Source organism: Gordionus sp. m RMFG-2023, chromosome 4 (assembly GCF_954871325.1).
Source record: "Gordionus sp. m RMFG-2023 chromosome 4, tfGorSpeb1-WG-v2, whole genome shotgun sequence".
Classification (NCBI taxonomy): Eukaryota; Metazoa; Nematomorpha; class Gordioida; order Chordodea; family Parachordodidae; genus Gordionus; species Gordionus sp. m RMFG-2023.
This window is the reverse complement of record NC_088778.1, coordinates 94,944-112,561: the sequence shown is the minus strand read 5'-3', so window position 1 is coordinate 112,561 and position 17,618 is coordinate 94,944. Positions and strand designations below refer to the sequence as shown.

The window sequence follows — 17,618 nt, the reverse complement described above, 5'->3', positions numbered from 1 at the left end:
TTTATTTTTATTACATAAATTTTTTTATAATCAAAACTAACTATATTTTAATATTTATAAATGTTGATTTTTATATATTTACTATACAATAACATTATAAGCAAAAAATAAAAAATTTGTTTGTAAATTTTTTTTATAAAAAGTAGCTTTAAAAGTAGCTAAAGCTACTTTTAAAAAATAGTAGCTAATAGCGAGCTACTTTTTTTGACAAATAGCGATAGCGGTAGCGCGCTACTTTTAAAAGTAGCGTTTAACAACTCTGATTTTCTCCTCTTGAGATTTTATTTTAACTTCTAGAAAAATTAATAATCAACAGTTTCTATATTTACAAAATTATTTAATCATTATAAGAGAAAGAGCTAATGCCATTTATTAAAAACCATTAAAGATCTACAGACATTCTTCTTAACATGCAATAATAACAATAAAAATCTACTTCTCATCCCAGTAACCCCATAATTATATCTTCGGTCCTCGACGTCGTTAAATATATTATATTTAACATTAATATGATCTTATTCAAATGTTATTTTGTTCAACTTAATTCATGGATTCCAGATATATTCTAATTTATTAATCGCTGTTATACAATAATTCCTAAAATCAAAAGAATGTAAGTTACAATACAAGTGAAAAAACACAATTGGCAAAAAATAATAATTAATGAATATGTTTAGAAACACAAGTCCAATAAAAATCGTATGGAAAGAAGTTTAGATATTTATTTAGATAACCTTTAAAGTTACTAACTGAAGATGCAGAAAGTTTCTTTTTTTTGATGTCCAATGCAAAATTAAATGAAAAATAAATCATCATACTACCTATAAATTTAACGTTTTATTATGTTTGTAAAAAAAAATTTGTTATTAGCTGAAAACTAAGAGAAGTAGCCTTTTCAAGTAGTTTGAAATAATGGTCTTCTCTTCTCTTCTATTCTCCTTCTGTCCTCTTCTCTTCTCTTCTCTTCTCTTCTCTTCTCTTCTCTTCTCTTCTCTTCTCTTCTCTTCTCTTCTTCTCTTCTCTTCTCTTCTCTTCTTCTCTTCTTCTCTTCTCTTCTCTCTCTCTTCTTCTTCTTCTTCTCTTCTTCTTCTCTTCTCTTCTCTTCTCTTCTCTTCTCTTCTTCTTCTTCTTCTCTTCTCTTCTCTTCTCTTCTCTTCTCTTCTCTTCTCTTCTTCTCTTCTCTTCTTCTTCTTCTTCTCTTCTCTTCTCTTCTCTTCTCTTCTCTTCTCTTCTCTTTTCTTTTCTCTTTTACAATTAAAATATTTTATAATCAATTTTTTTAAAATAATATATAATTATTTTTAAAAAGAAGAAAAAACTAATAGCTCAACAAATTTATTGATATCATTTAATTCTATCAATTTTTCAAAAATATTTTTATATTATGATATAATGTTTACGAATTATATAGTACATTTACCCTTTCATTTATTTTTTCTAGGTAATTAAATTCTTATAATATATAAATTTATCATTTTTGTAATAAACATATTTGTTGAGTTTTAAAAAAAATTGAAAGAAAGTTGAACATACTAAATAAAAATAAAATCATAAAATATAATATTTTCTGAATTTTTGCTCGCGTTTTAATGTATACGTAATATGATTTTTAATGAATATCATAGTGAGTTTTTTAAATTAACCTTTATTTTATTATGAACACAACATCTTGTTAGTTTGGACAAAATAAAAAAATAATTAATTAGATAAAACTAAGATAGCTGAAACAGGAGAAGCTTTCCCCAAATTTCCCCTAAAATATTAGTATATTATGTTAATAAAATTAGATTTTGCATGATGATATTTACGAAATACATTACAGTGATTTCATATGATGGATCTGTTATTTGAATTCGTGATCTTCACCGGGCCTAATTTTTAAAGCCTTGTCTGGTCTTACTCTTAATTAAACCATCCTGCTAGATTTCTCGATTTTTTATTTATTTATCCCAAAAAATCAGATCAGAAAAATAACTTTTGACTGTTCGATTTGTCCCGAATTTATTTAAATATAAAAGTTAATATAATTTTCAAGATAGTTTTACATTTTTACAATGAACATAATAAAGGTTTAGATCATTCTACAAGCAAATGAAAAATATTGGCTTCTTGTTTCTTGCAAAATATGAATCTACTTTTGCAGATCTCGTTTTGTATTAATTTCTATTAGATGACAAAAAAACATATAAAATAACTTTAAATATTATTTTTTAAATAGATCAGGCGGTTATTATTTTAATTTATGATCTACAACATGCCCAAGATTAGAATTTCAATTCCGGCTCGATTCAAATTATTCTGTATGGCGTTTATTGTATTTTTTAACGTAGGACCTGTTTAATATCAATTGTTTTAATAAATAAAATAAAAAATTGTGACCTGCTAGATCCAATAGCCTAGAGAGTAGGGGGTTGCAAAAGAAAATTCTTCTCCTTAGGGAATTTACCTATTCTCGTTATTACTATTTGCTTGAATACAAGTATTCTTCTCTTCTCTTCTCTTCTCTTCTCTTCTCTTCTCTTCTCTTCTCTTCTCTCCTCTCCTCTTCAATTTTATTATTAAAACATTTTAAAATTAACTTTTTTAAAATATATAATTATTTTTAAAATAGAAAAAAAAACTAAAAGCTCAACATATTTACTGATAACTATATCATTTTAAAAGATTTTATTAATTTTTAAAAATTATTTTGATATTATGATATATTATATACAAAATATATTATACATTTACCATTTAATTTCCTTTTTTTCTAAAATTCTTACACTTGTTGTTTTAAAAAAAATAAAGAAAGACTAAATAAAAATAAAATCATATAATAAAAATAAAATGAAATATTTCTGAATTTTTGCTTAAATTTTTATTTTATACATAATATGAATATGATAAAATTAACCTTGCCATATAATTCGATAGATTTTTTTTTATTATGAACTGAACACCTTGTTAAGAAAAAAAAACATAGTTAAAAGTAAAATAAAATCACCGATAAAATCCCCTTAAATGTGCCAATGTCTCTATAAACCTGAGAAGCTTTCTTCGAGTATAGTTTATTCCCCCAAATTTCCCCTATGATATCGTGATGAATATTGCATATTAAATATTTTTTTTTATATATTTACGCATTAGAATATGGAATCCATAGTGGGATTCGTAATCACTGAATTTTAAAGCATTTACCCAAGATAAATTTATAAATTTAAAAAACTTGATTCGACTGGAATGTATTCCAGTTTAAATTAGGACAATGTTGTTTAAAAGCCTGATTTGGTTCGATTTAAAAACCCGATTAAGATTTTAGCCAAATAATATTATGTAAGCCTCGATATTTGGCAACTTTTCTGCCATCTTTCAACAATTTTAATTAGACATCTTAATGCTTTTAAAGGTCTTTTTAACAACACTAATATATAATACACACATTATGATTTTATCTTTTGGCCTCGAACTTTATATCTACTGTTTTTTAAATTAAACTAAACAAATTATTTTGAAAAAATTGTCTGAAATTTAAAGTGTTGATACTCTATGCATACATAAATACATCGATGACTTTTAATTTATAATTTAAATTTTAAAAGGAAATACTAAAGGAAAGTAAAGGTTAAAAATAACAAAATTAAAGTTAAAAGAAGAAAGAGAAAGAAGGAAGGAAGGAAGGAAGGAAGGAAGGAAGGAAGGAAAGGAAGGAAGGAAGGAAGGAAGGAAGGAAGGAAGGAAGGAAGGAAGGAAGAACATAGAGTATTTACAATTGTATCAAAGTTTTGAAGCCAAAGATTGAGATATTTTGATTCTAGTGTTGTTAAATGGCGAGATTTAAACCAATTAAATGGTTAACTCAATAATTTATCCTGAAAAATATTGTCTATTCAGAATCTTAAGAACAAAATCAGGAGACCCAAAAGAAGGCGTCTACTTACTTCAACGCATAGGAATTCAGATTATAAAATCTAATTTCACATGCTTCATAGGCTTATTCCCCGAGCAGCCCGATTAATCTAGATTTTCTTCTTCTTCCCTAAATCATTTAAGATTACCCTCCCCCCCCCCCTTTTCTTCCTCGTATTATCATCTGCACTAATTATATTCCCATTATTATACTTTGTATTATGAAGTCGTTGGTTGTTAAATTTCTTAAAGATTCTAGAATTGTTAAATTATATATTTTTCTTAAATTCCGTTATGTAAAAATTACTTATATTGTAATTATATATATTTATTATTTTCATAAATACAAGTATTTTTTTTAAAATGTATATTTACCCTAAATTAAATATTTTAATATACTAGATTTAATATATTTTTAAGCTGTACATGTAAACTATTTGTATAAATTGGATAAGTATTCTGTATTATTACTTTTATATTTGTATGCCAAATTTTTTTAATAAAATTAATTAAATATTAAAAAAAAAAAAAATTTATATAAATTATTTTTGAAATGTAAACAATAAAAATGCAAAATAATATCTCACAACCCCCCACCACCCCCATCCATCCACTTACTTTTACATTATATTAAAATGAATCTAAGAAAAATTTATATAAATTATTTTTGAAATGTAAACAATAAACAATCTAAAAAAATCTATTCCCCACTCTCCCTCCATTTTCTTGTATATTATATTAAAATGAATATAAGAAAAATTTATATAAATTATTTTTGAAATGTAAACAATAAACAATCTAAAAAAATCTATCCCCCAGTCTCCCTTCATTTTCTTGTATATTATATTAAAATGAATCTAAGAAAAATTTATATAAATTATTTTTGAAATGTAAACAATAAACAATCTAAAAAAATCTATCCCCCAGTCTCCCTTCATTTTCTTGTATATTATATTAAAATGAATCTAAGAAAAATTTATATAAATTATTTTTGAAATGTAAACAATAAACAATCTAAAAAAATCTATTCCCCACTCTCCCTCCATTTTCTTGTATATTATATTAAAATGAATCTAAGAAAAATTTATATAAATTATTTTGAAATGTAAACAATAAAAATGCAAAATAATATCTCACAACCCCCCACCACCCCCATCCCATCCACTTACTTTTACATTATATTAAAATGAATCAAGAAAAATTTATATAAATTATTTGAAATGTAAACAATAAACAATCTAAAAAATCTATCCCCCAGTCTCCCTCATTTTCTTGTATATTATATTAAAATGAATCTAAGAAAAATTTATATAATTATTTGAAATGTAAACAATAAACAATCTAAAAAAATCTATTCCCCACTCTCCCTCCATTTTCTTGTATATTATATTAAAATGAATATAAGAAAAATTTATATAAATTATTTTTGAAATGTAAACAATAAACAATCTAAAAAAATCTATCCCCCAGTCTCCCTTCATTTTCTTGTATATTATATTAAAATGAATCTAAGAAAAATTTATATAAATTATTTTTGAAATGTAAACAATAAAAATACAAAATAATATCTCACAATCCCCAATACCCCCATCCCTCCATTTTCTTGTACATTATATTAAAATGAATCTAAAAAAAATTTATCTAAATTATTTTTGAAATGTAAAAAATAAAAATTCTGATAAAATCTATAACCCCCAACTCCCTACTTTTTTATTTTCTCTTTCACAAATCATTTTCAGATTGAATACAAGGTTCGGTTCATCCGGTGGTAAATATTATTTTATTTTAATCATATTTATTTACAGATATAACTTACATTAAAGAAATTAAGCTTAAAATCAGCCATCACCCACCTTTAAAGTAATTAAATTATATTGTAGTTCTCGGGTATAGGCTTTTTCTTTGTCCCACTCCTTCTAAATTAAAGCCTATAGAGGTTTAAGCAACATTTTTCGAAATGTTGTGCCTACAAGTACGTGCGGCTTGCCCACAAACGTGTGGAGGGCTCCTCATATTTTTATTTTTATACCCAAATTAAATTGTTCCAATTAGATGGAAATGAGGAAAACCTAGCATAGCTCTGTTGAATCTTCAACGTTAGAGGGCAAAAGCGCTATATATCACGTATCACGTAATATAAAAATGAATCTAAGAACATTTATATTTTAAATGTATAATATCACTACACCCCCCCCCCCCTCCCCTCCATTACTTTTACATTAAATAAAAATGAATCTAAGAAACATTTATTATTTTTGAATATATACAATAAAAAGTAAATAAAATGTTAGTAATTTTAAAGGAAAAAATATTTATTTTTTTCTAATAGAAAAAAAAAAATTTTTTTTATAAACAAACTTAAATAATAAAAAAATAAAAATAATTCGTAAGAATATTGTAACTATAAATATTGGGTATTCAATCAAAATCCTATTTAAAAAAATTACTTTTTAAAAATCTTAACTCATTTTACTTGATTATTAAAATATTTAAAAGAAATAATATTTCAAAAATCTTTTTACTTAAATTTTTATTTTAAATGAACAACTTTATCATCCTTACACTAATAGTGGGCTCTTCTTTCTGCGAGTTTGATGGTGAGTATGATAATATTTTTATAAATATATATATACTGCTAAAATAAATTCAAAGTTAATTTTACTGGTGAATTAAGTTATTAATGGATAATATAGCTTATATAAAAAACTCTAATCATATTTTTAGTAGCCAAAATTATCAGAATTAGAATCTATTAACTTATTTCCAAATAAATTAATTGTTTATGTCATAGTTTTTTCTACTTTATAAATTCATTTTTTTTCACTAGCGTCTTAAGCTTATATAGTTTTATTTATATTTGATATTTTTTTGACAAGTTCTCTTTTAGAAAATATTAAATAAACATTCATTTAAAAAATATCGAACATATCATTAAGTGATTGTTAATTATGAATCGTTCGCTTTATAGGTTTTTCAGCCTTAGGTAAACTGATCTTTCTTGTCTCAAGACATGGAACAGATTTGATAGTTCAAATAGAAACACCATACATTAAGGCGAGGTTTTATAAGAATTTTAAGCTTACTAAAGAAATAGATGGCCCGATAAATTTTAAATTGTTATTTTAGATTAATTAAATATCTGATTGCGAATAAGGACTTTATAATTATTCCAAACTACTTTTACAACAGGAAAACTGCTAAACACTCATCGTGCATCAGGTAACATTCTAATCTTTGGCAATTAAATGACCAATTGAGAAGCTATTTTATCCATAGACATTTGATTTTTGAAACTGTATATCGTGCCAGTAAAGGCTTTAAAGTGTAATATTCTAACAATGCACGGATATAATGTTAGTTATAGAATTCATTTTGTTGATCTTGCTTCGCCTATGAAAATAGTTTGAAATTTTTTTCATTTCTATTAAACGCTAAAAAAGGAAATAACGTGAAATTCTATTTCTATTTAAATCCTCTGTTTTTAAGAATCAACTAAAATATGAAGAGGTTAGATTTGGGGAAAAAATGAACAATTTTGCTATTATGCATTTTTTCTATAAAATATTTTATGATGTTTATTTCATGATAGAAAATTAATATACAAAACTAACATTTAAAAAAAATTCAAATTATTCTAAAATTTTTTGAAATATTTTGGGCTCATAACATTATTAAAAATTATAATGAACTAATCAAACAATGTTTATTCCTATTCGTTATATTTTATTTAAAAGAATAAATACGATTTAAAAAAAATATTAAAATTCTAATTGTCAAATATCGTTTAAAATCAAATTTATTGAGTTTTTATATTGGTACGTTAGTTACTGTAATTTACACTGCGCCATTAAGGGTATTAAACCAATTTTCAAATTGTGTATCATGTCACACGTGGATATCCATATTATTTATTTATCTAATTTTCTTCTATTTTTTCTATTTAGTTTCATTAGGTAAATATACATATTTAAATATCATAACATTTTTATTCGTTAACGGTTTCCCAATTAGTTACACCCATAACTATTATATTTTCTCAATTTTAGATTGCAACTTTTTCTTCTGAATAAAAAAATATACTTCTTTTTTTTGAAATATAATATATAATATAATTCAGTAAACCAAGTTTTGGGACTCATTCTTTAATAATTTAATCTCCCCCAAAAATAGTAGTTATATTAAAATAGCAATCATTAGGGGCCAATTTTTTAAAATTATTTTTGTTCTCTCATTAAAAAACATATTTTAATAATGTTCTTGCCTATATATAATTCAATAAATGTTTAAAGGCTTAATACTGGGTAAAATTAACCTTTATTATTTCCTATAACTGTAACTAAGCCATCAACTGTTGTTTTTATCTAAACCAAGAGCTTCAACGGGCATATAATGGGCAACAATTTTTATTAACCATAACAAAACAAGTTAATAGAAATATAAAATGCCTATATATAAAATAAACTTAAAATCATAAAGCAAATATACAAGCATGATAATAAATAAAAAATTAATTAATTACTTCCATTACTGACAAATAATTTTTCTAAAAGAGGTGTTGTAAATGCCTTGTTTTGTTTGATAATTAATGGTTTAAATCTGAAAAAGATGAGAATTTATCGGTTTGATGAATTTTAAATTAAAACGGAGAAAATGCATATGATTCCGCAAATATTGAAACATTCTATTTTTTTAAAAAATATTTGTTGGAAAAAAAATTTCATTGTTTAATTGACTCTTAATTACGTGAGGTGGGGATAAATTTATTGGTTTCTATTCTTTAGTGCCATACTTTAATAATAAAAAGATTTATTAATTTTTTTCTTTGCATTGTCTTCACCTTAATATTGATTTAGATAGAATTTAATATTGATACAAGTTTTAGAAAAGGAATGAAGGAAAAGAAATAATCAACGTATCAAAAAATAGAAACAAATTCAATTTTACTTTTTATTATCAATATATAATCTTTTTTATTCATAAATTTTACATTATCTTTGTATAATTTAGAAAAATAAATGTATTTCATGTGTTTTAAATACATTTTAATTCTGTATGTGTTTTAATTATCAATTGATAAAAAGATAATTAATAATTTTTAAAAAATATTTAAAATGAAATCCATGTTTAATTCTTCAAAAATCATAAAAGACAAATGTTGATGAGGAAAAATTGCCTCAAAAGAAGATATGAATTTATGTAGCTTGTTATTTTGTTATTAAAATAACAAATTTTGAAAAAGATAATTTTTAGATAAGATCGTTTAGTTAAGATTTTTTTAAATATGATTAAATATTATACCAAAATCAATTTTGTTATAAATTTATAAAATATAAAAATATAATCAAAAAGTATTTAAAAATTTCGAAATCACGTCACTTTTAAATTAATATCAACGGTTTGCCTTACAGTATGGTCAGTTTTATCAGAGTTTTACTTTTGCGTAATAAATATTTCCTGCTAGCGGCGTGAGTTGGCGATATTTACTGAAAACTGGATGAAGTTCAAATGGGATCATTAAAATAGGATTAGATAGAATCTAGATTAGGATATTGGACGATTCTATCCGGCCAAATAGACATTAAGACACCTTATTAAGATGTACTTAACTTTTTATATAATACTAAATGTTAAAAAATATAAGCCCTCGTTTTATAAGTGCAAAAGATTATATAATATTTTTTATTATTTATATAAACAGGGAGTGATTGTAAATCTATAAGTAATGTTAACTTTATTAATGACTAAAGGCTTTCTTAAAATATTTAATTATCATTTATACAAACAGTCAGCCGTATTCGAGATTTAGGTAAATATTTTCAAAAATGCTTATGATTTGTGCTATGAAAAACTTAACCTTAAGATTAAAACAGCTTTGATTTTAGGCAAAAAAATTGATTATTTCTAATTAGACTTTTCAATAAACCTAAATCTAATTAATGTTTATAATAAAATTTGGATAAAGGTATTAGATAAAAATAGTCATGTCTAATGGTTCTTGACTAATTTAAATTATAATTATAATGATTTTATAGATAAAAAATTTTAAACATTATATAAAAGGCGAGCAATGTCCAAAATAGTTTTTCTTTAAATTTTTTAAATATTGTAAAATTAAATAGGGATCTGATAAAAGATGACCAATATCTAAAGACCACCATTTGATGAAAATACTTATTTCAATCATGTAGAGTTCTAAGTTAATTTATCTCATATACCCCCCCCCCCACCCTTCTCCTATTTTCCCCCTTTTACAATGGGTATGTCAAGCATTTGTAATGCCTGCCATAGAAATATAATCTTAACCCAAGCTATTTGTTTTTATAAACATGGGCCCAGATTAAAACCATGTATAAACTCTGGTAAACCCCCTTCAATTTTGTACAACAAAATTGAAACAACCTCCATTATAACTCAAAATTTTTATTCTGATTTTTATGATAATTTTTTAAAGTGGGAAAAACCACCAACCTTAATCCACCTAGCAGTTAAATCAAGGTCTTTAATTTCTAATTTTTTAACAACATCTATTGTTAATTCAAATTTAAATTCCCTTAAAGCTTGGGAGAATCTTTTAACTTTTCCTTTTAAAGTCTTAATTAAACCTACAGATAAAAATAAAAAAACTATTTTGCATGAATATATAAGATATAAAATAGACCATTTTTATGACTTAGAAATGGAAAATTACGTTCCTGATGTAAGGGCTACATCTGAATTTGCCCATAAATGTAAAATTATCTAAATAAAAATAGACCAAGGGGACGTATGTGGAGCTCTTAGCTAAATTATCTCAATAAAAATAGACCAAGGGTACGTATATGGAGCTCTTAGCTTCATCTAATGATAAATTGGCTCCATTTGATGAACATACTTTCACTTTATTAAAAGAATTGCACCCTCAAGCTTTTCCTGAAGATCTTTTAAAATCTAATTTAATCAAAATAGATAAGGAAGAACTAATTAAAACAGTTTTATCTTTTAATAAAAACTTTGCAGAGGGAATTGACGGTTTTGGCCCCTCTTATTTCCAATATTTAATTAACCCTAAAAATCCTTATCAAGATTCATTTGTAAATTCATTGGTAATACTTAGTGAAAATATATTGAACAATGATTTACCTAGTCAAGTTCACCAAATTCTTTTTGGCGCAAGATTAATTTTCTAACCCTGATGGTGGAATTCGGCCAATTGCAGTAGGGTCTATTTTTAGGAGACTATTAGCTAAAATAATCGTTGAGGGCATCAAACCTGATGCTTCAAAAATGCTCCAAAAACATCAATTAGGCTTTGGTAATAAATGGGGATGCGAAATAGCCGCTCACTCACTTCGCATATATATCGAAGATCCTCCTCCAGACGTCTTAGTCTGTAAGCATGATTTAAAAAATGCTTTTAATTCTTTATCCAGAAAAGTATTTTTGAACATTTTTTATGAAAAACTCTCAGTTTATGCAACATTTATTGAACAGCCTTATGGCTGTAGAACCCCTCTCAAATTCGGGAAATATACAATTTCATTCTGACGAAGGTAATCAACAAGGAGACCCTTTGGGCCCTCTGATCTTTAGTTTAGGTATACATAACCTAGTTCATTGTTTAAAATCCTTTTTTAATTTAGATTTTAACATATGGTATCTAGATGCTGGTACCATTTGCGTACCTTCTAAAAATATTCTTGCAGCGATAGTATATATAGAGAAGAATTCTCTAAACATAGGCTTTACTCTAAATAAAGCTAAATCTGAAATATGCCTTTTAAATTCAAATACTCTCGAAGTCCAAGGGTTTAAAATCATTAAAAAAAGTGAAATTAATCTTCTAGGTTCACCTTTAAACAGTTTTTCCAACTGTGAGGTGTTCGTTGAAAAATTTTTTGAAGGCTTATTAGGACTTGAAAATATTTTAAAAGAAATTCCTTCATACCAGAGCTTTTTTCTTTTATATATTTATTTTTACCAAAGATTTTACATATTTTTAGATCTTCCTTTTTTTAAATAATGAAATTATTAATCGTGTTTATAATTTTTTTTGAAGTTTATTAGAAAATATTTTAAATATTAAATTGAAAGATTTTAATTGGGGTTTCTCACAATTACCCTCGAAAATGGGTGATTTAGGTTTATATCCATTAAATTTTATATCTCTTTCCTCATTTTTGGCATCGCGTTTTATCAATAACGCCATGATATCTTCTTTTATCTCTCCTAAAGATAAATTTAAATCCAGCCTTGACAGCTTGGGTATCTTTAGCTCCAACTGAAGCTGTTTTACCCACAATCTTAACACACCAATCTATTTTCTAACCTTTAATTAAAAAAAATTAAAAAAAAAATTTAAAATAATCTCATCAAACCCCCATTTGAAGTATATTCAAATATTACAGAATGCTGAGATTTTTTATGCCTAACTTTGACAGTCAATTGCAAATTACAGTTAATAAAAGCTATTTACTTCGTGATTCTAAAATATTATAAAAAGGATTACACCAAAAATGATTTTCACAAAAATATGTTAATAAATTGAAAATTAAAAAACAAAATTATGTTTTAAATTATTAATAGGTTTTTTGTATCTAATTTTAATATTTTATGTAATATATTTTTTAAAATTAATAAAAGTTTATTATTTTATAAATTGAACCCTTAACCCTAAATTTAAAAAAATGAGTTCGGATTCAGTAAAATGGGATTGTTCTGGTTCAGGTTTCGACTCCTGGTTCAAAACCCTGGTAGAAATTAAAATTGAACGGTTAAATCAGTATAAACTGTTATTATCGAACAAACGACAATCGAATCTGAATAACTAAAAAAATTATTACAGGAATCTGAACCGAACTACTGATCTGCGAAAAAATTTGAATCATTAGATATTCTAAATATAAAAACAATTTTATTTAATAATTAGTCTATAATAATCTTAACTATAAAAGAAAAAATACTCATCATTAATATAGTTCGGTACATGTGTTATATTTTCAACTTTAAACTATTTATTTGAGCTCATTTTCTTAAATGATAAAAATCTCATCTTACTGGAAGTTTGTTTACAAAATCTACCCTATGAATTCCAGACAATTTTAATCTTAACTTTGTAATCGTTAAAAATATAAAAATTTTATGTAAAAACTCATATACATTGTATTAAGTTAAAATGATAAAATTTTCTAAAATTCACTTAATTCTTTTCTAAATATGCTAAATGCCCTTCGTTTAAAATCAGTATTTTTAAATTTAATTGAAAAAACCATATTGACGTTAAAATGAAATTCGTTAAAAAGAAATCCTAAAGATATTTTGAACACTTATGAAATTTATAGAAGAGCCTTTTTATGTTAAATCAAAGGGATTTCATCATATAAAAAAAACTATTTGTGCAAGTAATATTCATTATATTATATAACATGTTTGTTTTTCATAATTTAATCTTGAAAAATGTGTTCAAATTAAGTTATTCGCAAATTTTTATTATAAAACATCTTGATATTAAGGTCAATGATTAGATTTTACCAGAATCTTAAATTCCTCGTTTGTTTTTTTAGAGGGACTAGGGAACATTGAAATATTTTTTATATAAAAATGTATCTTTAAAAGTATCTAAAAACAGATACAGATACCTAAAAATAGTATTTAGCTACCGATACTTTTACAAATATATCACAGATACGTCATTTTTGAATCTAGATACTTTAACAACTCTGATATTTAAATTTAATTTAATAAATTTTCCAAGCAATTATATACCTCTAATAAACGAGGAAAATAAAATAAAAAAATTTCAAAAATCCCTCCAAATTATCTAAATTTTGATAAAAATCCACTTTGCCGGCAAGGTTAAAGGCTTTAAGTAAAAATTATTGTCAATCCTTTGATCAACAATAGATCGCCTTTTGCATTCTTTAGGGTTTTTGGACCATGTCTATGATCTTGATCAGTATCCTGACCAGAAAAACTATTTTAATGATTCTTAACATCCTATTTCCTTTTGAGGTATCAACACTAATTAAAATTTCTTTGTTTTATATCATCGAGTGAATAACGTATATGGGGCTAAATAAAAAAAAATTTAAATTAAATATTTATTTTCGATTAAGAAACCCTTTTCAAATAGATTATAAATATTGTGTGGTAGAAGAAAGTTAAGCATCAATATAAACAATATACGCTTCTTTAAAAATGGGACAGTTTATAATAAAATTTTTTCATACGATTTATATTTTATCTGATATTTTATAACTGCTCAGTTGGGGGGTTAGGGTTGGGTAGGAGGGTTTGTTTATTGGGTATAAATATACTTAAATATTGTATTGTTTTTACCTTTTATCACTTTCTAATTTTTTTTCTTTTACTTTTTCCTTCTTTATTTTGTGTGTTCACCTTGAACAATAATTTTTGGAAATATAACAAAAAATCTTGGAAGGAAACCAATTATTTTATTTCGTTTTCTACTCCTTTTATATCGACTACAAAATAAATATAAATTGATTGATAATATAATTATTTTAAAAACATATGAAATAACAATTTTTATAATTAATCCTTATTAATATCTTTTACAAATAGTAATAATAATATATTAAAAGAATGATTGCGCTATTAATCAGAAAAATTATTCATCACCAAAAATGAATAAATTCACAATTTAATTTAAAAAAACGAACAACTTATATTTTAACGATGTATTTTACTATAGTATAGGTTATTCCACCTGGTTATGCGCTGATAAATGTTATCCTTTATCATTTCAGAAATTTTGGAGCTTAGACATGCATTCTATAATTTGTACATTTTCCCATTACTCCATAGTGAACCCATATAAGATGTGTTGAGTTAGATTTTGTTGAAAGACTGTCTGGGTAAAATAATAATAAAATATTTTTTTAAATCGATACTAACCATAATTGATTTCATTAAATTCTATTAGGTCATCCTTATCAACAAAATCATTGTCAAGATTATAAAATTTTACACTATATTCACTAAATGATTCGACAAAATTGGAGGCATTATCCGTAACAGTAGCAATTAGTTTATTAGAAATCCCATACTCTGTAAAGACATTTTCCAACTCTGCAATTTTAATAAATAAATGTGTTCCAGACATTATTTATGCCAAAGCTCTTGTTAATGCTAGATAGAATATAGGAGAATCTACAGGATACCCCTGTTAGATCACCTCTGTGAATATTGATCGCTTTTAAGAGCGGATTGAATGATGAGCCATACTTGTCTGCATATAATTATAAATATCTTGATCTCATTAAATTCTATTAGTTCATCCTTATCGTCAAAATCATTGTCAAGATTATAAAATTTTAACTATATTTACTAAATGATTGGACAAAATTGGAGGCATTATCCGTAACAGTAGCAATTAGTTTATTAGAAATCCCATACTCTGTAAAGACATTTTCCAACTCTGCAATTTTAATAAATAAATGTGTTCCAGACATTATTTATGCTAAAGCTCTTGTTAATGCTAGATAGAATATAGGAGAATCTACAGGATACCCCTGTTAGATCACCTCTGTGAATATTGATCGCTTTTAAGAGCAGATTGAATGATGAGCCATACTTGTCTGCATATAATTATAAATATCCTTGTTTTATTTCTAAAATGCTTCCCATTTGTGTCTAAATTGCATATCGAAAAGCGTCGTTATCTATTGATGGTTATTTAAAATGCTGGGATTTGAATCTAACCATTCATGGCCAGAGTTGTTGAAATTAAGTGATCTTAGGAGGGATTTATATTAGTGGTCATAGCTCAAGTTGAGGTAAGCTAAGGAATGAGATACCAATCCTTGATCCTAATCTTTTTGTTTCGTTGAATCTGGCGGGGCTGTGTTTGGTAAGACATTAATATTCCAACAACGTAAGGCTTCATCTAATAAATTATCTTTATCGATGGTAATAATTTGCGAGGTAATATTTTTTACTAATAAGGTTAATGAGATGAAGGAAACAAGGGCTATATAAAATGGCGATCTTAGGCCTAGTCCTCCGGATTTACAATGGAGATTGCTTGAAGCCATGATTTAGAATCGAGTTTTATGTTTAATAACTCTGTCTTCATTTGTAATGTCTTTTGTTCGTCTTCTTTTAGAAGAATTTCAAAAGAGAAGGTACCAGATGTTTTTAAACAATACTGGATTTGTGGTAATAAAAGGGCGTTTTTGAGAATCTAATATGCTTGATGGATGGGTAATATTTTTGAGATCGATAGTTTGGGGAATAGTGATTTAAGATGATTATTTATAAAATTAAAACCTGCCTCTGCACCTCCCAATGGGGTTCCTAATATACTGAAATCTTGTAAGAGTGTCCGTTTAAAGTTATAAAATATGGTGTCTATTGGAAGCGGAAAAGGATAAATTTCGCATTCATTTATATTTAAGGATAAATTATTTTCATCAAAGTGTTTGTTGAATATATTTAGACAATTATGGATTGAAGAAATGGTCCCCGATAGTACAATCGTAAAGGTACAAAACGTGTAGATTGAGTTTGCATGAGAGAGCAATATCACTTATTAGGTGTTTGTATAAGGGTATAACAAAAAGGTAGTGAAAATGTAATGTAATTCATATCTTTTTATTATTTAAAAATTTTACAAATTATCTTTGATAGAATTTGATATGGAACTATCTTTGCCTTCTACTACTAAGGGATGTTAATTAAAATGGAATAACCTTTCCTATAATAATAAATTATTACAATCTTGTAATGTTGATTGAACAAATAAGAGAGGATTCTATTAGTATTATATTTATGAATGACATTTTAGATATGGGAAGTATTTATTCATGAGTTTTTTATAGCTCGTGATAGATCAAGATTATTACAAAATTAAATTATGATTTTTTTTATTATAGAATCATATTGAAAATATATTATTATGAATTTGTCAAATTATTATAAAAGTCATAAGATGATTTAGTTAAATCCATTTGATATTAGTGGGTATATGTAATGTGCTAGATGGTATTTTACTAAGAGGTGTAGCCTGTAGTTTGGATATTGGGTAACCAGATGTTGAACTATGGAGACCAAATTTATTTTCCTTTATATATTATAGTGTAAGGCAATATGGACTTAGACATTTATGTGTCATTTTATAATTGATCCAATATTAATTTTTTATAGTCAATGCTTGTATTATATTTTGATAGTATTTATTTAATTAATTAATTGTGTTAATAACTATAAAAGATTATTGATTTGAAAAACCTATTTCAATTTCATTTTAGGAGACTAGTTATCGAAATAATTTCTATATTAATTCAATAAAGATAATATAATATTTTATATTTTTTTATACTAACTATTCTTCTGATAATAATTTCCATTTTTTATTTATATTAACAGAGAAATAGATCGTTTTAATCCTTATATATATTTTTTTTCCAAAAAGATCATACATATTATTACATGATTTTTATAAATTGATGACACCCCCCCCCCCCTTTCCACCAATAATCCTCCTTCTACTAATAACCATATTATATTTAATAGATTAGTAAAAACATTAACAGAAAATATATATTAGAGATATAAATTAATATATTTGACTCAATATTATCCTTGATATCGGTTTATCACTTCCTATTCTTAATTCAAAAATGTTTTTATTTACATACTAAAATTTTTAGACATATTTAATCATAAACAAAAATATTCTGCCCAATATGTAGAACAAATTGAAAAAATTTCTCTAAAAATATTTATAATAT

At 25.0% G+C, this 17,618-nt stretch overlaps 1 protein-coding gene across 1 annotated transcript in view; it reads left to right on the top strand.

Moving 5' to 3' along the window:
• The first annotated feature begins 6,351 nt into the window (after positions 1–6,351).
• Positions 6,352–17,618, top strand: part of LOC135928066 (uncharacterized) — a 96,543-nt gene continuing 85,276 nt past the window's right edge. Inside the window, exon 1 of the mRNA XM_065464398.1 lies at positions 6,352–6,485. Coding sequence (XP_065320470.1) covers positions 6,428–6,485 — 58 coding nt within the window. The 5' untranslated portion in view covers positions 6,352–6,427. The remainder of the gene's footprint in view (positions 6,486–17,618) is intronic.